This window comes from Merops nubicus, unplaced genomic scaffold (assembly GCF_000691845.1).
Source record: "Merops nubicus isolate BGI_N331 unplaced genomic scaffold, ASM69184v1 scaffold50838, whole genome shotgun sequence".
In the NCBI taxonomy this organism is placed as follows: Eukaryota; Metazoa; Chordata; class Aves; order Coraciiformes; family Meropidae; genus Merops; species Merops nubicus.
In genome coordinates, this window is record NW_008628686.1 from 1 (window position 1) to 24,192 (window position 24,192).

Sequence of the window (24,192 nt, forward strand, 5' to 3'; positions counted from 1 at the left end):
TCCTCCCTGCCGGGCGGAGCGCCTGCCCCGCTCCCACGGAGCTCTCGGCTGGAAGCCTCTCCGGAGGGAAAGGGCGTGCTGCCGGCTCTCCTCTTCCCCGGCGAGGAGAAGCCAGGGAGGTGGAGCTCAAAGTAAATCCATCCCAATGGCCATTTTAGGGCAGAGAGATTTTCAGGGTGGCTTTTCGGGTTGTGGCTGAGGAGTTTCCTTCAGGACATCAGAGGAGTCTCATGGCTGTGCCCAGCAAAGAGCTCTCTGAGCGGAGGGGCGAGCACAGCTGAGCAGGCAGCCGGTCTCCCAGGCTGTTGCAGTCACAGCGTGCTCAAAAGGAGAGCTCACCTCCAGCAACGCTGTCCTCGGCATGAGTTGAGCTAAGCACTGTATTGCACGCCCAGCGTTTCAACAGTCAGGTGAGCCAGATCAGAACGGCAGGAGATTTGTCACCGTTCTGGCTTCTCGTGACACAAACTGTTTAATTCAGTGGAGCATGGAACTGCAGTTCTGCATTATCCCTCTGTTTCAAGCCTGAAGTATTTGCAAAGCTTTGCAGAGGAAAGCCAAAGCAATTCTTCTGGTATTGGGAAGGAGGTATGTCCATGGAAACCTGGAACTCTGCTTCAGCCGGGCGCAGCCGTTTGCAGCAGCCCGGGCTGGGATCCTGAGGGGCCGGGGCTGGCCGGTGTTCCAGCACGGCTCAGCACGGGCAGAATCGCGCTGTCAGCGAGCGCCGGCGTGTCGTGGGAACCTGCTGCTGCACAGGCAGCAGAGATGCTTCTGTAACTGCGGTGAGATTCCAGCATCAGGTTGACAGTTCGTTTGCACGTGAGTTGGTCTCTTGTGCTGATTCATTTTCATTATGTAACGGGGCTGAAAGCCCCTGTCCGTTCATGTCCTCTCCAAAAGAGCTGCGCTGTGCGTGTATGGGCAGCTGGCACGTTCTTGAACGGACCAGAATAAAATGTCTTTTATTCACCTAACTGTTCATGGAGGTTACAAATACATTTCTGGCTAACAGCACAAATGAATTTATGGATACAAGGGAAGGGAGAAAGGGTAAGTAACAACCAGCATTCTGTCAGGGACAACAGAAAGCCCACATTGTTCCTCACCGTAATCTGTGAAGAACTGGAAAAGCATCAGAGAAACCGTAATGGTTCATTTCTTAATGTCTCAAAGCTTCACTCATAGCACTGAGAATTTGTTCAGGGCTTGGACAAGGCCCAGACAGTGCCTTGGTCCCCTGAGCCTTATGAGTGGTCATGGAGTGGGTGTCTCTCACACTACATGTTATTAGGCCTTGCCTCAAGCACCTTTGATCTTCTGGCTGTAGAAGGTGGTCCTTAGTATGGACTGCGGTGGAGCAGAACTCTACCCACATTCATCAGAGTGTGGCAGCATCAGAGTTTGCAGAAACCTCAAGGAGAGTTTAAGACAGGATCTCATTCTTCAGAAAGATTTTGTTTTTATTGCTCTTGCTTAGCCCCTACAGGCAGGGGGCTGATGACACCCTACTTCTTGTCCCCTCTGCCCTGACAGCAAGGAGGCAGCTCTCTTTCAAACAACCCCTTCTTTTGGTGCTGTCCTCCCAAGGGGGACAACAGGGACCATTCTTTTTACTACGCCTGTCACCAAGTGAATTTGGTGGCTTATATTTCTCTCCTCAAGTTGGATGTGCCTTGCCAGAGGAGGTACAAGAACTGTCCCCATCTCAGTCAGCTAATCCTCTCCCCATGGAAGGATTTGGGTAAGACAATCTCAAGAAGGCCTGCCTAAGATGCTGTAATTAATTCTGACTGCATCAGTCTATGGTTTGTACATCTATCAGAGGTCTGTCTGGGCTTTGTGTTTTTCAAACAGCCTCAGAAGACAACACAGTCTTCTATGTGTGTTAGGACATATTTCAGTTTGGGTCTACAACATGAGGTCTGATTTTCATTTTGGATGAAAAAGTCAAAAGTTTTCAGCAAATGCAATAATTAATTTATTATTTTTTTTATCAAAGTATTAGAAGTACTATCAAAATACAAGAACAGAAAGTAACAAATGAACTGTAAAAATGTTGCTAACTATAGGTATGTACTTTGGGGTTAATTTTGATCAAATGCAGCGTTCACAATGTAGCCATAATCTTGCTCATGCACTCTGTCATCCCTGGACTGTTCCAAAGAAGAATCCCTTGATATAACAGCAGTATCCATCTTTGTCTTCTTTCTGTACAAGGGAAAAAAAGAACAACCATTACAACTTTCTGTCTCTAGTGAGAGGTCAAATAACTGTGTGAGCATGAATGGAGTCAGATTTTGGAGAAGCCCAAGTTTTGTTACAGTGATGCATGTGCCCTGTGTAAAGGGAATGGAATGTGTACATTTCTGTAGAAAAAGCTCAGTATTCCCTTACATTGCTCAGATGAGATCCTGAATGCTGTAATTCCTTTCTGGTCCTGCAGGTAAGTGACTAATGGGATTTTTTATGTTTTTAGGTGCTAAAAAGGATATGTGTGTCTTGACTCTGCTGAACGTGGCAAAGCTGGGAAAAGCCTTACCTGTACAGATACACTGCAGAGGAGATGAGAATGATGATAACAGCCACACCTGCCACAACTCCAATGACAATGGCAACTGTATGGTCTTCAGGAGCTTCTGTGATAAGGTCTTTGACCAAAGAGGAAACAAGAGTGCTGTCAGTGAAGGCTAATCATACTGTGAACAGAAATTTTTTCCCAACCCTTGCCTATGCACTTGTTTTATACTGTGCTCTCTGATGAATGTGGCTTTCTGGAGTGGTCTGAGACCCAGGTCCTGTATGCTCTACATAGCCCTGCTGTCATGCCTTCTAGTACCTCTCCACTGGAGAATCTGACCCCCTTCTGCCTGGACGACCACAGGTTCTCAACCATTGGGTTAGTAATCTACAGCATGGAAATTAAGAGCAAGCTCAATCTTCTCCATCATGACACCCATTTTTGAAAGTGGTGCATGTAATGCAGACAATGAAATCTAAAATGGATTTACTACCTCTATTTTCAGCCTCACAGGTTGCTCCTGTGTACAGCTCTGGACATTCACAGTAGAAGGGAAGGGAGGTGTTGCTGGTAGCTTCAGAGCAAATGCCATCATTCTTACAAGGATTTGGCATACATGGTCCACCTAGCAAAAAGGAAGGAGAAATGCTTCAGACCCTCAGATAATCCAACCCTGAGAGAACTGTTCTTGCTTAGATTACACTGATTCCTAATGCTGGACATCCCCTGCATTTTAAGGCACATTGCTTGTACTTGACAACAGCAACAGGGGAATGAAACACTGTTTCTACAATGAAACATCAGAGCAAGATTCCCCACTTTCTGTTCTTCTGTACACAAGCTGTTGCAGCTATACCCCACCCAGCCATGCCCTGTGAGCAGTAAGTCAGGACATCTTAGCATGGAAGACAATGTGATAGTGGTTGACTCACTCCTGTAGCACCCACGGCTGAAGTTTGAAATGCCACAGATCTCGTCAGATCCACACGCTATGTTAGAGCAGGAGACACTGGAGCTTTCTGTGCACTGGCATCTCTGAGAGCAGTCATCAGTGGTGAATATTTCTCCAATCTGGAAGACAGAAGTTAAGTGTTGAAAAATATAAAATAAAATCAGGCAGGAAACCCATGAATGGAGCAGTGAGGCCCTGTGCTACTCTCTCTGATGCCTTCCTGATGAATGGCAACAGGGCAGATTTATTTTTTGTTTGTACAAAATAATGGCAAGCACTTTACTAATACAAGTCTTTGAAATTCAAGGGCTGCACTAAATCTCCAGTGTAAAAACAGAAACCTGTGAGATGATGGAGCTGTTCTATCCTGCAGTGACAGTGGAAGATTCTCTGTATTCCTTAGAATTCAGCCTTGTGTGGGGCTCTCTTCATGTCATAGCCAGATCTGCAGACTTTCAACCCAGCCATACCACAGGGAAGAGGTATGGGAGGAGAGGGACCACAGTGACTGACAGAATTTTTCTGTAACTTGTGTTTTGTAAACCTTAGAGCCTATGGGGCTATCATTTACTGTAATAAATGTGGAGAATTAACATGGAGGTCATAGTGTAATCATATACTTGCTCTTGGTGCCTGCCTTGAGTATTCTGTCAAGCAGAGTTTGAGAGGCAGGGCAAGTGACCTATTCTTCCCTTCTTCCAGATACCAGAATTTTATGAAATGGTTTTTGTTTCTAATGCAAAATTACACACCGAGGAGAATGACAAAATAACTAGCAGCAATAAATACTGTTTGGTGCTGCAGAGCTGTCTAACCTACAGAGAGACTGTACCTCATAATATTTGTCAAGGTATGTGCAGCCACACTGTTTGTAAGGCACACAGTCAAAACCACTAAGAACATAGCCAGGGAGACATTCACAGCCTTCAAGACAAGGTGATTCACACTCAGAAGGGCTGGTCAGGTCATTGCAGGATGCTGGGCATGCAGACATGCATGAGCTGTAGTTACTGTTGGCAGGACACGATACACCTGTGAAAATAAGGAGAGGCCAGTTATAGGAGGCTGCTGTGCATTACTTACCCACTGCTCTTTGAGATCCAGAGGAGGTTATCGAATTGTAGGAAGCAATATGATGAACACACATACACTGAGATGTGGATACATATATAGTAGTACTGAAGTTGTAAGTAAAGCACTCCAAAGTCAGGAAATGCATCATCAAAGCTCTTTGTATGCTGTGCTGTCATTCCTGGTGTTAACTGATCTCAGATAACTTCTTACGCGTTCAGGGTGACCATCCCGGCAAGTACCAGAGCTGTTTCATAGCTCTGGGAACTGTGTTTCACCAGGAATACAAAGTCATCCATCCATGGGGGATGTAGGGCAAGTATGGTTTGATCCAGCTCCCAGCTTAAAAAAAAAAAAAATACTGGAGAGGAGGGTCTGAGATTATGATAAAAATTTATTTCAGTATTTTTTAGTCTGCAAGATTTGGCGTTTTCAGCTGAATCTTTTTTTATCTTGAAATTTCAGTCAAAAAAGAGAATATTTTGTAGATTTAAAAAGAGATTGGAATGAAATGGTTTTCATCAGATTTGTGACTTGTGTTGGTCCCCACAATTTTTACGTTTTCGTCCAGTTGGGAATGGGGATATTTTGTTCTCCCACACAACTTGTGATGACAGGGGAAATGGCAGCTCTGCTTTCCTAAGTAGCTGTCTGAGCTGGGGTCTAAATGTGAAAGTTAACGCAGGACACAGAAGAGGTCAGAAGAGCAAATGTGCTTGCAGACCTGTGAACAGTGACTGAAGTGTCAGTCAACATGATTTTACTCCCTGAGAAGCTTTGATAGATGGCATATCTAAGAAAAGCCTCAAATCTCAGATTTTGGGAGCCCTTTAGGCAGAAAACATACTTCCTGTGTGGTTCTTCCTGTGCTTACCACAAACAGTGTGCTGCCTCCAGCCTTCCATCCTGACTCCATTCTGCTGACAGGCCAGCACGTATTCCTCCAGACTGTGACATAAGGTGGCATCATCATCTCCTGCTACACACATATCAAACAGGCAGCTCCTACGTGCAATGTGAGAAAACATTCCATTACCTTTGTTGCTGCTTATTTCAGCTCTTTTTCTTCCTGAGTTAGTTCCATTTCCCTCTCTCTGGCTGACAGGAAACCAGAAACAGCCCCCCAGCCACATGATTGGGAAGATCAGGTCATGTTGTGCAGTTGCTGCTAACACGTAAGGTATAGGAACAAGCAGTGAACAGGTCCCCGACTGCTTGTCACAGGAAGTTATTCTTTGGTATCTGCTTCTGTTTTGGGCTAGCATTTTCAATACATGGGTGCCCTCCCCATGCCCATATGCCTGAATATTGACACAGAATTGTGTTTTACCCAGGGTTTGTTTGCCAGTGCTACCTTCTTAGCTTTGCTCATCATCTGAATATCTATGGCCTGATTTTTAGAAGCATTGAGATCTGAGATGAATTGGATCTGCAAGTATGCACCATGTCAGACTATCAGGCAACCACTAAGAAGGCAGAACAGGCTGCCCAGCCAAATTCTTAGAGTAGGGAGAAAAATGGGCCTATGTTAAGAATCAGGATATACATTGAAGCCAGGGGTCCAGTTTATTTGGTGTAAGATACCTTCACATGCTTCTCACAGCTAAGAGGGACTTTGTGGTGGGCATTCTCTATCTTTAATCATTAAGTACAACTATACGACTAAAGAAAACTGGCAGCTACTTGGCCATTTTGTGGCTAATGATGAATTATGAAGCTGGAATTGCTAGAAAGGAATGAAGAGCCAGGTACTAAATTCTTACAGAATGTGAATGAGAATTGTAAGCACACTGGAAACCACAGTCTACAAGTCTAATGTTTAACACTGCTGGTTTATATGTGTAGGAAAGGGGAAAAGCTACTTTCTAGAGCTAACAGGAAACTGAAACTCTAAATAGATGAATAGACAGATCATCACAATTATTTAAAAATAATTAAGGGAATTTAAGTATATCAATAATGGAATCACTGTGGCCAGTTCTCCAAAGACACTCACTTCACTCAGTTCCTATTAATATCCTGGAGACAGAAGATGCAAAGTTCTCGTCATAAACTACCACCAAAATGATCTGGCAGATGGGGAGAACAACTGGAGTAGACACTTACGTAAAATAGAAGTATGGTGAGACTGTAGAATGACAATTTGTGAAAGGACCATTTGAGTTAGTCAGGATTTGACATCTTGAAGTTGTGTTTTCCTGCCCCAGCTGATTTTCGTCACAGCCTTGGAAGAGCCCTGGATCTGGTTCCTCCTCAGACTCATCATTTGAGCTGACATCTCGTCTGTAATGAAGTCATTATGAAACCATCAGTTCTCTGGACATCCAGTATTCATTGTACTACTCTTTAAGTAACACCACAAGAGTACTTCTACTTGTGGTGTAAGTGTAAGCTTATTTCTCCCTCATGATCTATCCAGAATGGGAAGGAGATAGACGAAGCAAGTCAAAGATATGCTAGAACACTTCCTACCATCTCAGAGATTTATGGGTGTTTAAATCAAAAGGAATATCTGCAATCATATCTTTAAAAATTTGGCATGACACAGGCTTCGTCCAGTGTCTTCTCATCCAATCTATTCAATAAAGGGAGGGAAGGGAGGAAGGGAGGGAAAAAAGGGAGGGAGGAAGGGAGGAAGGATGTAATGGGCTAATAGTTCAGTCTTCTTCTGGCTAGACAGAAGGGCACTGATTGTTCACCTCAGTGATGAGCAGGAAAAGTCCCTGCACACAGACCAAGGGAAGAAGAAAGACCAGAAATAAGACAGTGTAGTTATTCCTGGATATTAACTATGGCTAGTTCACTCTTTTCCAGTGTCTGTGCTTGTTGTGAATATGAAGTAGAAAATGAAGCACCTGAGACGAGAGGCTGTTCTTTTCAGAGGAACCTTCCAGCTCTCACCAAATACATTCACGTTCTTCACCCAAACACCATCTGGATTTGTGAAGTCATTTCTGTGTCTCCCATCAAAATCACCACACAAGCCTTCCACTCTGTTTCTGTAGGTGTTGGCCAGCTTTATATCTAAGGAAGTTCAGAAGGAAAAGAAAAAAAAGCCATCACACAAAAATCTTTGCATCTGAGTGTGTGGAATAGGTGGAAAGCAATGCAAGTACCACATTTCATGTTTCAGATCAGAGTTGGCAAGGTGACATGGGCCTTGTACAGGGGTCTGAACATAGGCCTGAAAATATATGTTCATACATGTATTCTCAGGGCTGGTTTTGTATCCCAAAACATGGATCATGAAAAAGTAATTTCTTGCAGCCAGTAAGGTATTATTTAACGTGATATCACCACCTCAGCACTCTTAATGCATCCTGCTTACTACTTTACAACAAACTGAATGCACCACCCACTTTTTGTCCTTCATTTACAATCCACTTCGTTGTTGAGAAACAAGACTCCTGTGAAACAGATCTTTCACCATACACTCAGAAAGAACATGGCTGCATTCTATTGTAAATCAGGAATAACTCTGCTTTGAACAGAGGAGGCAATGTGTGTTCAACTGGCATGAGTGAGTTGTGTACATGTGATGTAAGAGACCTGCTGAGAAACAGGAAAGAATGGGATTATCTGGAACAGGCTTGAGAGGAAACAGGCAAAAGGATGCTCTCACAGCTGCACAGTTTCAAGACCTCAATCTTATAACTGGGTTAAGCTGGCAAAGGGGCAAATCCAGACTTCACCCCATCATCCTAATCAGCCATTTAAGTGATGCGCTTTTGGTTTTATCATCAGGCCCTACTTAACATGAAAAAAAGTAAAACATTCTGACTCTAGATCTCATTTTTCCTAAGCTCAGGTAGATCCAGATAAAGAAAGGCCAGTTTTATGTTTTTTTCTGGCTCCTAGGAAACAGTTACTGGTTTAGTTTTCTGGAAGTTTGAATCACAAAGGTCCACAGACCCTAGGTTTATAATTTTGCCTTGGGTTTAGATCTCCTTTGGAATGAGAACATTTTTTGAGACAGTGCTTAAATATTCCCGCACAATGTCTTAGTGTCACTTACCTGCATTTTGATTGCCATCAAAGCTCAGGTATAAGCCAAAGTCTGTCTCCAGGTAAATTCTTGTTGTCCTCTGATATATATGAATACCTTCATGAGGATGAGCAGGGGGTCTCACCCTCACACCATCCAACTAACAGGGAAAGAATAAGTTACAAGTCATAAAATATAAGATTAATTCAAATCTGGCTTCAATACAGGTCGATGCTACAAGCGAACACTCCACTTCTCTGGTGTTATGACAAATATATCACATAACTTAACGAGGTAAAAATCTCAGTATTCAATTTTTTAAAGATAACAAAATCTCATACTGAGTAAAGTGATCTGGACACAGATCTGGATTTTCATATTATCCTGAGAGATTTCTGTTCTAAAGCTAAATATGTATATATGAGCTATGTAAACTCTTACACAGCAATAGGAAGGAAATGATTTTTTACTAGCATAATTCACACTTTTCCCTACCACTGGTAAAAATTTGTATGGCTTATTGTAAGTCTTGGGATCTTTGGTGTTTTATTCCTGAATCTCTATTCATTTTTTTTTTGAAGTAGAATAATATCCTTCATAGCTACAGAGAAAAAAGACTTGTCACAACTGAAAAAATCATGTTTGTGTTGCCCTATAGCACTGCTGTAATAACACAGTTAGCTTTAATACTTAAATCCTTCAAAACAGACATCTATTACTCAGAGGTGTTCTGCTCCAAGGGTGGGCCTTTCTCTGTGCTCTGCAGTCAGTGAGAGACTTACCACAAGCTGCTTGTTCTGCCTGAATCGCACCGTGTGGTTGTAAACGTTGACGAGAAGCTCCTTCAGGTAAGTGATGCGGCGGCTTCGTCGGAAAGGGTAGTTCATGCCTTCGATGCTGAACGGCGTCAGAGTGTCCGGGAGGTCAGGGATGGTCTGAGCCAGAATATACGTGTATTTGCCTTGAAAGTGGTGCACCAGACCATCAAAGGTGATGTAGTGTGGGTCACCCATGATCCGGCATTTCCCAAAGCCTAAAGGGGAAGAGCTTCGTTACCCTCCAGGCTGAACGTGAGTGTGCCAGATCGCATGCATGGATCAGTTTGAAATAAGTTAGATAGATTGAAATGATTGCTGCTGCCACGCAGGTCTCTTAAAATAAAGATGGGTGCTCAGGCATCACCCTAGTGAACGGGCACTCAAACAGAGAGGTGTCCAGAGACCCCATTCCTCTGCTGAGAACCAACGTAAGCCAGCTGAGCCGGAGCAGAACATGAGGGTTTATAGGCTTTACAGAGACCACGTTGCGCACGCTGGTCCTCTGCAGAGGAATGTCCCTGCCACACAGCGTGGCTTGCAGTTGGCTCTTGGAGGTGTCAGTCTCATAATCCTCTGCAGTGTGTTGCTACAAAATTATTGGAACACGAAAAGCAATGTCTAATTTTGGCTAGCTTACTGCTGTCACACTTATTTCTTCTGAGGTTATTAAACTGATCAGTGAGTTCATCAGACCTAACAACCAGATGCAGCAACTATCATCTCAGTATTCTCCTTGACCATTAAGCACAGAGTAAACCATTATCCCAGGATCAAGTCTCTTCTTAAGACTGCCAGGGTGCCTCTGCTGTGGTATTTTGCCAAACTGGAGCAGGTGGAATCTGGGTTTGCATTATGTTCTTGTGCTGATCATCAGTACAGTAGGACCTGCACCATGCAATACTTCAAAACTGAAGTATAGGGTCATGAGGCAATAAGGGGTCTTCTAAACAATCCAGTTTACCTACAGAACATGGGAATAACTTGGCCAAAGCAACTCTTGAACAATTTTACTGGTTTATTTTTTTTGCCTTTATTTTTTTCTGTTCTCAAATCAATATGCAATGGAACAACCAGGATCATTGCCAAGGATTCACCAATGTATCTGAGTTTTGGGTTTGGCACATGCAGTGCAATTTTTTTTATTTATTTTTTAAAATTTAAACTAATCATCTGAATTGCCAAATTTCTAGACGTAAGTAAATTTTCACACTCTTCTACTTTCCTCTACAAATTCTCTGTCTTGTACTGGAACTTTTTATTCTGAGAGCTATTCTTGTTCAATAATGTGTCCTCAATAACACTGTCAGAGCTGCCTTCTTAGGAAATGCTATGGAAGGAAGAATGGACACCCACATCCTTCCTCCTTCTCCAGCCTTCATGGAACACCAAGTGGAGACCTGCCTGCACATACCTGTTGGATTGCACCTGTATTTTCCATTTTTGATCACACAGGTTTCTTTAGAATCACAGCCATAGCTCTTACAATTGATGACACCGTTCTTCTGACATTGGCATCTTCTGGTGCAGTGTGGAGTTATCCAGGTCTCCCCAGCCTGGACAGAAGTTGTATTAATAATATGTTATCAAGGTGCTTAGCTTTGCAATGCAATAAAAGTTCAATAGTAAAGGGTGTGGGAGCTGGCTATATGCAACGTGGCCAGTTGGCAATTCTGCAACTGCTCAGTCCAGGTGCAGTCTCACCAAGAGCCTGGGAGGGGGAAATCCAGTCCATTTATCTTATTATCTTTGATGTGAGAATTTGAACACAAACCAGCACTAGCACAGACTGTCTGAGGACTCTGACAAAATGACTAATTTTGAGTATGCCTCCATTTTGGCCTCAGGTCCAAAGAACCAAGTTCCTGCACCTCCTAACACCTGAGCCTGCATCTTTTATGAATCAGATGTCAGGTATTTAAGAGGTAGACCCTGAAGATTTTTCTCACTCATTCAGACAGACAGAAGACCAAGTTTCTACAAGTTTTGCAGCCAAAGCATTGCTCCACAGACAAACTACTTACACTGTAGTAATTGTTGTCATCATCCCTGCAGCCACAAGCGCTCAGAGGTACACACTTGCCATTACTGAGCACATAGTTACCATCACACTCACAGCCCTCTGTGCACTCTTCTGTCTTCTCACAAAGGGAAGAAGCAAAAATGTCATTGCATGTTGATGGGCAGGTGGAGACACAGTCTGTGTAATGGCTGTGGGGTGGACAGGGCAATGCTGTGTGGGTGAAGAGAACAAAACCAGCATTATTAAATACATTTTAAAAAGTGCACGGCAAACACTTGTCTGCCTGAAAGTTACAACCTGGCCTATTGAAAGGTGGTATGGAATTGTCTTTTAATAGCTCCTTTTGAACGTCAACTTTTGATTTTTATATTTTATATTTTATTTAAGAAACCAACAAAACCAAAACACTCTCTGGAGCTGCTTATTCAGTTCTATTATAGAACTGCCTGAACTGGTGGCACCTGGTGCTAAATCATTCAGACTCAAATTTCCAGTTCAGCTGCAAATGCTTCTTCGAGCAGTGCTAGAAATGAGAATCTTTACAGAAAATTCCTTCAACCCTCCAGTGATGCAAACCAGGTATATATCTAGCTTAATCAGAGACATAAACATGCTAGAGCATGCCAATGACCAGAAATGCATAAAGGAACAGTTCAAAAACCAAGGTAACAAGACAAAGGGTTCATTTGTCTAGTGTTTTCCTCCACCTGTAGCAAGGAGGCAACTACGATTTCTGATGGACCTATTCAACATTCATCTGGCCTGTTTTTTAACCACTTCATTGTTTTGTCCTCCACAATATTATGTGATAGTTAATTCCACAGTGCAATATTAAATTGTGAAAAAAAACCAGACCAAACCCAAAAGAAACCCACTGTATAATCACTCATTTTTACCTAATTTGTAGCTTTGTTGAATGGGTGGAGTGAGGCACACACACTGGAAATTTCTCTGAGAATGTGGCCCTTAATAAGCAACTGGACAAATTACCAGTTTTCATTCAAAACAGAAAGAGAGTCGTTGAGCCCTGTGTCCTAACAGAGTATACCACTTGGTTTTAGTTTTCTGGTTGTATTATTTCTCAATTTTAGGCTCGTTGCAATATCTTAGGGCACTCATTTGGCTACTAAAGCAATTCTAATTCCACATTCCTATCCACAATTTGTCTAGTCCTGAGTTATCACTGGGTTTAGCTAAACTTGAACACAGTTCAGTGCAACAACGGAGTCATAAAATCTTAATACTAGAAGTGTGTTTTGTGAGAATTTGGGTGTCATTTTCTTTTAAATAATTATTCCGCTGATTTGTTTTCATGCTGTTAGCCATCCAAATTTCAGATTCTTTACTTGCTTGTACACTTACGGCAGAATGTGCTACTCCTCCATTTGATGGTGATTCCATGATTCCTGCAGGTGTCCACATAGACTTGAACTATGTCACAGAGGGCAGACTTCATTCCATCATACTGGCACATGTCATAGATGCAGATCTGTATGAAGTCATCAGGTTTGACTAGCTTGTGACATGCTTTGAATTTGTCTGATTTTAGGACATTGCACTGGCTTTCAATGACTGGTTTATTCTCAGCAGTGCAAGGAGGAAAATCATCTTCTCTTAAGTCTGGTAAACAACTGCACAAAAGCACAGACACAGATGCATTTAAGTTTCAAAGGCATATGTAAAACAGAGACTGAAATGAAGAAGTTTTTTTTCTACTGAAAGGTATTAAACAAATAATGCTAGCAAATACAGTCTTCTATGATTGAAAGATTGGGCAAAAGTCGACCTGCCTGGTGATCACCATGCTTGTGTCTGACCCTCATTACTTTCATTGTACTTCACCATAGTCATAGGATTGACTTCTCAGCATGAACTTCGACCTGTCTCATCACTGCAAGCTTTTGTGGTGACCCTGGATCCCACCCTGAAATACTGGGGTCTGAGCCCTGAATTAAGGTTGACATATGGGCGATTCCCACAGCCCTTCATACAGAGGTGGTGAGTTTGCCTTATAGCTTCCCCCCAGGGTGCGGCCGGCCCTGCAGGGAGAGCCAGAAGGGAAAGGAGCTCCAGGGGTCCCCCATTGAGTTGACAAAGGTCAGGTGTCCCTGCTTGGGGATAAAAGCTGGGACCACTTGCAGGGAGTCAGGAGTGTCTGTCGGTGGGGTGCACTCCACAGAGCTTCCTGGTTCAGGGCAGACCTCCTGACTCTCCCTGGAGCTGGGCCCTGGTCTGTTTAGACCTTTGTGAACGCGGGCTGATCGGGTGAGAGTCGCCATGGGGGCACCTTTCTCTTACGTGTTCAGCTTGCTGGTCTGGCTGTTTCCCATGCCAACTGTGGGCAACCTCGGGGCTCTGTTTGTACCACCTGTTGTGGGCTGAGTTACATCCTTTGTGAGATTGTTGTGGGTGGCGTCGATTATGTACCAGCTGATTGATCTGTTTGTACCCCCAGCGATCATTCATGGAATGTCCTTCTTGTCTACAATACAGTCTGTGTATTGGTTCATCTTCCTTCTGGTGGTATCATTTTTGTTGGGCCTGGTCATTGGCAGAACACACCCTTGGGCCTTCCCTGTTTGCCTTGCTCGGGCAGTGTGGGACGTGCCTTGGCTGCTCAGGCCACTGTTACCACTCAGGCTGTGATACCACACTTGACTCCCTGTCCTGTAAGGAGCAGCTGACCCTCTCTGTTTCCCAGGACCATCATCCTGCTCTAGGTATTTTCAGTGTAAATTAAACAGAGGCTATGCCCTCACTGTAGACTGCCCCAAAGCCTAATTCTCCAGTTGTGTCTGTGGATCAACAGAATGGCTGTAGTTTCCCTCTGGCCTGTGCAGTGGTCTTCTGTGGTGATGGCTGTTTTTTTGATCACAGAATCATAGAATCCTTTAGGTTGGAAGAGACCTTTAAGATCATCAAGTCCAACCATTAAGCCAACACTACTAAGCCCTCTGCAAAAACAGGATCAGAATCTGTCAGGGTTGGAAGAGACCACAAGGATCACCCAGTTCCAACCCCTCTGCCATGAGCAGGGACACCTCACACTAGATCAGGCTGTCTAGAGCCTCATCCAGCCTGGACTTAAAGAACCCCAGGGATGTGGCCTCAACAACCTCTCTGGGCAACCTGTTCCAGGGTCTCACCACTCTCATGGTGATCTCCAAATTCAAGAGGAGGAACGTCTCATACACACTACTTGCATGTTGCAAAGTACCAGTCAAAACAATTGAAAGGAGACTATTTCCCAAAAGAAGATGGAAGGTATGAAAAGAAATTGCATTTACCCTTCATCGCTGTCTTCCTCCACTTTCCAGCTATTTCCAAACTGTGAGCCACTGATGAGTGTGCCATTAGGCAACAACAGATCATCTTCACGATTATCATTGAAGTTACCACACATGCCATGTACCTGCAGATGAATAAGAACCATATCCTAAGCACAATCTGTTCTACATCAGCTTCCCTGATTAGTTCTTATTCGTTGCTTATGAAATGGTGTGACCAAATCACCAGCAACAACCAATCTTCTGCCAGACATTTCAGACATACTCACTAGTGTCTGACTGCACCCATGGAGAAATAACACAGAAACTGCAATAAATCTGTGATTCCCTAAGATTCAAGGTGTTTTAGTCTGTAAGCTGGATGTATTCTCCTAGCCAGGTCATTTTCTTTAACTACCCTTTGGAACACAAGGAAATCGTTGTGAAGAGAAAAAAATCGAAAGGAAGAAAAGTAAAGTGTTCCAATATAGCCACCAAAAAAAAAAAAAAAAAGGCAAAAAAAAAGCCATAGCAAAACACAGGAATGAAAGAAATCAAAAGTAAATGCACAAAGCAGTGGTTTTGAAACAATACCAGATGTTTACATACTAAGTCTTACCTTTGAGAAATAAGAATGTGGGAGGGTGATTTCCAGATGGTGATTGCCATCGTATTTCACTATCAGACCAAAGTCAGTTTCCACTACTATAAATCTGCCAACATTTCCAATGGACACGCCTCGCAACCGGTTCTCCACTGGAGTGTAGACTCTCTCATTGTTCAACTGGAGAGACATGTCATTTTTCAGTATGGGCATTCTTCCATGAAAGATTTTTCTGCCCACAATCTATATTCCTTGGAGTGCTGAAGATTTCTCTAAGACCATTGTAGCACATTTACACTTCCACCATTACATATTCCAACTATGGGTTGCAGGAATCAGCCTTTTAGCTGAGGAGAACTGGGCAGGATTGTGCCTTTAACAGGAAGCTGGAAAGATCCCTAGTAGTGAGCAAGTTCTTTCCCACCTATAGGGTGGATCCTCTGTCTCTGGTTCTGCCATGGATCCTCATGCTATTCCTGACCAATACAGCATGACTTGTTTTTCATTTGCTCTTGTTAGCTAGATGATTGGGTTGACAACAGCTATTGAAATGAGGAGCCCCATTCTTTAGCTCAGGCAATAGTTCTCCAATTTGGAGGCTCTGGACTCCATCTCCAAGATACAGCCCATAGAACAATAAACCCAAACCAGAAGCCTTGGGAACTAGTGATAAATTATATTTACCCATATTATCCAGTTGATGGAGGTGCCCACAAGTATTAAGCATACACCTACATATTCATTAGGAAATGCGAAGATCCTTTTCCCTACAGCTACTGTAGTGAAATAATTTTAAGATAATTTTTGCTAGAATAAAGAGCACTGTGACCTACCAAGATTCCTTGGCTTTTCTGAAGGGTGATTCGTACACCATAGACATCTATGTAGACCTCTTTCAGGTATGTGGCTCCTCTCAATCCTCTGTCTTCATTCTTGCCAAGGATGGTTATAGGTATGACACTATTGGTGTTGACAACCTCAACCAAGGTGTAGGTGCAGGTACCCACAAAAGTGTACATCATTCCATCAAAAGTGAAATAATGGGGATCTCCTGCCACTTGACATGTTGCTTGGCCTGAAAGGTGAAAAAATGATCTAAGAACTTTGGACAGGATTTTGTCATGGATACAACTGATCAAAGATGTTTTCATTAGTATAGCAACCTAATCCTGATCATAATTTTGTGGGCGAACCTTCACAGACGTGTCTCAGGTTTATGCCAATGACATTTATTTGGAAATAAGAAATTCCCAAAAAGTGTCTCCTAAATTTAATTTTAAAATTATGTACAAACTGTCAACTTAGCAGCAAATTAATCTCTTTATACATTTCTATATGTTGTTGTAACTATGATGTATCATAGCTGAGAGTAATACAAAGCTTCTCTACTAAGCTGTATAAAAATACATAATTACATATATAAATAAAGTGCAAATATAAAAATCAATAAATTTGCATCTATATACATAGATACTTAATGCACTTGCATAGAGTCACACCTAGACTCTAGGAAACACGTTTATGAGTTATTCCTAAATGTGGAGTTTGCAGCACTGGTGATGTGGTACTCGAATTTATGTTACCAAAAAGAACCCAAGTGACCCTGGAAGCTTTTGGGTAGCATCAGTTTTTGCTGACATCCACTACAACAGAAGGGGATCTCTGCTTGCAAGACAGATCATCATGTCTTTTCATCTCTTAGCATTGGCAGCAGTCAGCTGGGACTTCTTTGCTAACACATATGAAAATAGATTTATAATAAAGGTAGAAGGAGAAGAAAGATCTAACTATGGAATTGACATTGAGGACCACTTTCAGGCAGGACTCACCATTGGAATGACAGCCCAGCACACCATCCTGAACACTGCATTCCTCTCGAACTCCACACTCCCAGGATGTGCATACGATGGTGTTATTAGCCTTGCAGGTGCAGCGTTCATTGCAGGGATAGCTGGTGAACCAGCTTTCATCCAGCTGAGCAAGGAAAAGAGTGTAGAAGTATATACTATAAGACAAATTTGGAAGTGATACTATAAGGGACAATCAAATTATTAGCATTTGAATGTGCCTGATACACAATAATTCGGGCAATTGCAGTCACACAGCTTACAGGTCAAGAAAACTGGCAAAGTATCCCTATTTGTTATTATTAATAGTGTAAATAATAATTGTGTTAGTGTTATTAACATTTTTTTTCTCTCATGGTTATACAGAATGAGGGCCCCCTCTTGATTTTTATTTTTAAATTTAAATGTCTGAGGTAACTTGCCTGGTGATACTGTTTTTTTTCATCCACACAACCACAGCTGCTTTCTGGCACACACTTGTCTCCACTCAAGACATAGCCTTCTTTACAGAAGCAACCTTCCACTGGTAAGGAACTGCAGGAATCAACTGCTGAGATGTTCAAACAGGTAGAGGGACACCTAGTACCACAGCTTTCATAGATGCTGCCTCCAGGACAGGACATTGCTAGAAAAAGAAAGAAAAAGTAAGATCATTCAAAAGGGCAAAATAATGATAAAAGCTTTCCTGATGCTTTCGCTGTTTGCTCCTGAAAATATACAGAAATTGTTAGAAAGTCTGACACTGGAGAGTGCTGCATACAAAGGATTTTCTTGCCATGTGATAAGGGTGGCTTTGGTAAGATAGGTGCCGTGGTAAGACAGGTGGGCCACCCTGCACTTCACCTCACAAAGGCAGGCAAACACTGCAGGCTCATTTTAAGGGTAGATCTGAAGTGATCATACAGAACTAATTGTGCTTGTTTCAGTAAATCTTTTTCTAGAGATGACATAAAGTCACTTCATCTATGGAACAGAAGGATGTCTTCCCATACCAGCTGATAGGGAGCATTACTCTAGTTACTATCTGAACATCTCCCATATATTTAAAAATAGAACTAGAAATCACAATCTTTCATTGAGACCCCTTGAGAACATTATATTATAATGCCACACCCCTCCTGCTCATGGTAGAATTGGGCTTCTATCACTCAAAGCATGCTCCCCAGAGAAGACATTACATTTTACAGAAATCCTGAAGCATTTGTCATTTCTGTCATCTAAAAAAGCCTGAAAACCAGATTCTGGCTACGTTTTGTGACAAACCACTACATCTGATGCTCATATACTTCTGTTCCTGCAGAGAGATCTCTTAGTCCTGTCAGGCAATTACAGCCAGCATCTCCAGTCATCTAGCCAGAGTACCTGCCTTTTGTCAGGCTCTTAATTGAGTTTTTCATCGAATACTGATGGAGGGAGGACTTGAGAGTCAATCTTTTTAATGCGACTGAGTCTTGTTTATCACTATAATTAAACCATAGATATTTAGGTCCTGGGCTATGGTCTCAGACTATGGAGTCTGGATATGCATAGCTTTAATATGACTTGAAGAGTTGGAAGCTTGTTTCTTGTTCTCTCCTCCTAGAGCTGACTTACTGGGTACTTTAAAGCCTTTCTAAAGTCACAGTAATTCTTTTTCCTTTTATGGTTTAGTTTAAATGCAGAGCTAATTGCTGATCACAGAAAAAAAAGAAAAAGAAAAGAAAAGTGGTAAATCTGCAGAAGGTAATATAGTGGCAACTGGTACAATCAAAACTAGTGTAAAAGACAAAAACAAAGAGAGCAATTATGGTTTACTTCAGTGTGGTTGATCTTAAGAGGACTTTTTTACTCTCCGGGTGTGTACTTTGTGGATATAAAGGTCCTTCAGAAGACATCTGGCAAGCAGAAAGCTGCCCATTGCTGCATAAAATCAGCACCAGTGGAAACCCTGGAAAGCTTTATTCTAAGAAATATGAGTTAATGATATGAATTTTCTTAATTCTGAAGAGAATTAATCAGGAGATAAATACTTTATTTCACTGGCTTACATACAAATTCTTGTAAACTTTCTCAAAACAGCTGTTTCTCAAGGTCTCTTATTAAACTAGCTTTTTAATCAAAAGCCATCAATAGCATTTGTCTGTGGAGGACTATCTTCTTACACTGGGCATGGGAGATTTTCAGTGGAGCAAAGCAATAGTTATTTCCCCAATGCAGAAGCTCACATAAGACACAGTTGAATGTAATCCAACTTTGTGAAGAAACTAATAGTAAATTATTACAAATTTAAGGATTAGACCTACGAGTAGGTAAGTAATTTTCAAATATTCTTGAAAATTAGTATTTTATACAAATGCTGGAATGGTACTGAAATTGAAGCAGGCTTAAGACATGACGAAAGATGAACTATACTCAAAACATTACATAAAATGAACTAACACGCATGAAAAAGGTAGAGGAGAATGTGTATACTTTCGGAGTTTAAACCCAGGAGAGATTTTATAAATGACAAGACTCACGGCAAAGAGTAGCATTCCTCCACTCGATGCATATCCCAGCATTGACACAGGACTCAGCATAGGCCTGCAGTCCGTAGCATATGGACGTTGCCTGCCCACCAGTGAAGCACATGTCGTAAACACAGTTTGCAAAGAAATTTTCTGGAGGCACTTTGGTATGACAATCCTTGAAGATTCCTGTGTAAATCAAGAAAGATATATGGAAGGACAGATAAAAGTTTGGGAATGATAAGATCAGCGCCACCATCTATTTTCTGTCACAGCCAAAGTGTTGTGAGTACTCCAGGCTAATGTTTTTTATCGAGTTAACTCAGCACTTGAAACTGAGCATGCACACTGAGACCTGGCCCTCTGGGTCAGACTTTGTTCTTTTTTGCATGATTGATACAACATGTCTTGCATAAATTAAGAGTTGCTGGCTAGGCAAGTCATTAATTCTAGATAACTGCAGGGGCTGCCCAGTGCAGGGAACACATGCAGGATGCAATGCTCTCTGAACTATTTCTTTTAGCAAGCTGTGTGTAAGTGACTATAATGCACAGAGCAGCTGTGGCCCCCTGCACACAATCTCAGATAATCTTCATGGACATGTTGATACTCTCTGAATGATTGATACATCCTGACCAAGTATCTATGAGTTTTGTGATGGCCATTCACACTGGAGGTTTTACATGCTTCCAGTATGAGCTCAGAACAATGGCCTAGGAGACAACACAAGCTATGTAGTGCTCCATCACATGGCTCACAGAGAACTACCAACATAGTACCTGTTGGGTCTGTGATCATGCCACATGCTGTATCCTTCTTTGCTTCATTCTCCAGAACAGGATCACATTGCTCTTCTGTCCCACTGGTGCATCTGGGGAAAGCAAGCAAAATCAGCTGTGTTTTTCACATCTCTTACTATCAGATTTTCAGTGGAAGACTGACACATGACAACCCTCCATAACAGGGTGTATTTTATTACAGTCACAAGACTTTATCCAGTTTCTTTGAAAAACTGATGTCAGCCCTATCATTGAATGGACTCCCTTTTTTATGCCTTCTGGGCTAATCAAAGGCTTATTCTTAGATGAAAAAAAAGAGCTATGGGATCAAATCCATTCTGTTTTCCAATCAGAGAGCTGGACTGGAGTCCCATCCCCCCTGACACTCAGCAGACAGCTCCTGCTTTGGTAAAACAAGACTTAAAGGACACAAACCCTCTTCTCATTCCCTATTTAATGTAAAGGGTCAGTTCCCTACTTCTGATGGTCAGTCAGAAGATGTAAAAAGGTACTAGACGACAAAGCCGGTGAGTGGATAGATATTTGATTTTGTAGAGTTTGATTAGCATATACCAAGTGATATAAATCAATATACATACATGGTGTTATTCTCAGGTACAAGCCAGCTTTCTCCAAGATCAGTGGAACCACTTGCAATTTCACCATTGGGCTTTATATTGTCATCCCTTGGATCACCATTATAATTACCTGGGAAGGTAAAAAGACAGTTATGGGACACATGTTCACAGATGTAGAGCAAACCTAGGTTTCAGGCCATAAAATAAAATACAATGAAAGTATATTGCAACGTCAATGTGTACTGGGCAAAATCAGAGTTCACTGTGTTTTAGACTTTGACCACTGATAAGAGCTGCTGCTCAGAGTCTTGTAGACTTGAAGCAAGAAGACTGTAAGTTGTTATCTGTAACTAGATCACACTGCATACATGAAACAACTGCTTACCTAAAAAACCCCAACTAATTTCCCTGGATCCTACCTGTAGAATGTTGAACTGAAAATCAGATGGTGTTATTTGCACCATTATGTTCTTTGGCAGATATCCTGAATTAAAAGTGTGAAAAATCCATGGAGAGATAATTAAACTGGGAAATTTCAGATGATCCAAATAAAAGAATAATCAGAAACTCAAAAAAAGCGCTATTTTTGCAATTTCTACAGTCCTGTTTCCATCCTGAAGTAAATTTCATCTGATCACCTAGATTTCAGAGTGTTGTTCCAACTAAATCTGCTCAGGTTCAGGCATTAGCAACACTGCTGATGAAAAGTTACTGGTCACTGCTAATTCCCATAAGCACCTACTCTCATTAGCTACATAAGCCTCCTGTGACTCGTTTATTTTGCTATCCTATTGCAACAGAATTTCTTACAGACCGTGGTAGAATGTGCCCTTTGTGTCTGACCTTTCTTACAGAACTCAAAGACCTCTGTGTTTTGTATTATATATAGCACTTAATATTTTGTGGTATTTGAATTTTGGAAATAAAGTATGAGGTTTTTTTCTTATTCAGGAAGTCTGTCAGCTCAGGATTATTCATATTGGATCTTTGTCATTGCTTTGGTTTAATGTAGACACTGCCTCTTTTAGGTGGAATAAAAAATAGGTAAAAATAAGCCTTAGTAGTCTATTTTTTCTTTTCTCTCTTTTAGTTCTTCTTTTTATTTTCCCCCTTTGATCATATAAACATGATTGTTCAGGTGTAAATACCTCCTAAAATAGCACAGGAAAACAGCAGCCAGAAAGCTTGAGGAAGTAGACAGTAAGCTATTCTGAAGATTGCTTTCTTCTGTAGAAACAGCTTCAAGTTTTTATGATTCACAAAATGAAATGGTATAGCATTCCCCACACCGAACAGAAGACAAATACATCAGAATGTAAATAACATAAAAAGCATTTGTAGAATTCTTGAGTAGATGTATGCAAATCGTTACCCTTCCTAACTTTAAACTGTAGAACTGAAGTGATTTTTTTTTAATTTGGCTATTAATATTATTTATAGTTACACCTCACAACATTCCAAATGGATAGCATGTTACCAGGACCTTTGCAAGTAACAGATCTCAGAAAGTGAAAAATTCTAGCATGTTTTCTTCACTGCTGCAATTTCTAGTCCGTTTGAGAAGGAGTAGCTGTGTGTAAAATAATTATGACAGTCTAAGAAGAAACGTTAATCACCAGCCTGCATAGCTCACTAAAAAGTGACTATGTCTATGACTTACCACAGAGGCCACAGAGCAGACCACGGTAATCAGAGGGCACAGAGACTTCTGCATAATGATTGCCATCATATCTCACCCACAGTCCAAAGTCAGTTTCCAAAAGAACATATCCACCACTGCTTTGAATACTGATTTTCTTTTCAATAAATACAGGCAGGTTCATTCTGCTGCCATTCACCTGTACAGCAAGTTGTAAGAGCGAGTGTGTGACTTCTGGGACTCATACAAATACCAGCAGCCAGAATAGATTAGTGAAAGATATGATCTTGTGCACAAGGGAACTGGAATTAATTAAAGAACGCCTCATCTGAGCAAATTTGTTGGGCATCTCATCAAAAGAGGTACATTTAAATAATAAAAAGGGAAAGTTTGCTATAATATCTACAAAGAAAACATTTAATTATCTAAATTTCCATTTAAAATACATGTCTGTTAAACAAGTATTTTCTTACATTCACTTTCTTGTTTTTCAGCAAGGAAATCTGGTTGCCATAGACTTCCACCTGCACCGACTTCACGTAAGAGACTTTGGTATTGGCTCCTCTGTGCTCATTCGTTGTGGCCACATTGAAGTATGGAAGCCTCTCAGAGACATTGCACACTTTGGAGAGGGTGTAAGTGCAATTTCCCATGAAATTATGAACTCTGTGGTCAAAAGTGTTATAATGTGGATCCCCAGAAGCACTGCAGGAAGCACGGCCTGGGAAGAAAGACAGAATAACTACCTCTGAATCTCTAACAGACTTCTGCAGTTGCTTTCCTCCTATTTTGTTTGCTTTAATTTGTAATTGCTGCTCAGATATAACAGTGATGGCACCAGTCAAGGACATTTCAAAGCCTAAACTAGCCTCCTGTCTTTGGACCCATGAAGAATATGTACTCTTGGGTATCAGAAGTCTATGCTAGATGTTGAGGAAGAAATGCAAGCAAAAAGCTTTGATATTAAAGAAAAAAAACCCTTTGTTATTAAGACATCATCATGTGAAGTGGATCAGTGAATTTTTAGTATACCTAGCTGAAAGGCTATTTCTGAAGTAAACAGGAAGAATTTACTCAGAAACTTCACAGGGTTGGTGTGTCAGAATAGACCACTGCACTATCAGCTGTCTGAGGCTCTGTACTCATATCAGTTATGGAACTGCTGTTGAACACTGCATATACAAGATGTCCTTTATATACTTCTGAAAAGTGCCAAAATTAGTTAGACAGTGATAAATGTATAAATGTATACAGTACAAATGTATATATGTACCAATGTAACTGTGTGCCTCCAGTATAAGTGGAGGCAGGCAGCATGTCTGTATTTGTGTGTGTGAGCTGGGTGAGGTTTCAAGTGATAAGAAGAAATTCTCATTTTCAACAAAGAAGTTCACACCAAATCTTAGCGGAGTTGAGCTTACAAGTGCTTTATGGTGTTTAGCAATAACAAAAAAAGACAAAGAAAAGAGGTCTTTACTTATTTGGCTTTAAAATGGCATGTTAAAAAAATCATAATATCATAGAATCATAGAATCATAGGGGTTGGAAGGGACCTTGAAAGTTCATCTAGTCCAACCCCCCTGCCAGAGCAGGATCATCTAGAGTACATCAAACAGGAAGGCGTCC

The 24,192-nt window shown here is 41.6% G+C and overlaps 1 protein-coding gene across 1 annotated transcript; it reads right to left on the bottom strand.

Moving 5' to 3' along the window:
* Positions 1 to 2,087: 2,087 nt before the first annotated feature.
* LOC103779091 (zonadhesin-like) lies at positions 2,088 to 23,287 on the bottom strand (the record flags this gene model as incomplete). Its single annotated transcript, XM_008946708.1, has 19 exons — positions 2,088 to 2,211; positions 2,543 to 2,651; positions 3,015 to 3,146; positions 7,446 to 7,568; positions 8,560 to 8,689; positions 9,312 to 9,562; positions 10,759 to 10,900; positions 11,369 to 11,577; positions 12,730 to 12,998; positions 14,655 to 14,779; positions 15,253 to 15,417; positions 16,071 to 16,312; positions 17,067 to 17,211; positions 17,507 to 17,709; positions 19,583 to 19,759; positions 20,350 to 20,441; positions 20,949 to 21,057; positions 22,588 to 22,765; positions 23,040 to 23,287. Coding segments are annotated over 19 exons (3,173 nt in total), but the record flags the coding sequence as incomplete, so codon positions are not given.
* Positions 23,288 to 24,192: the final 905 nt, after the last annotated feature.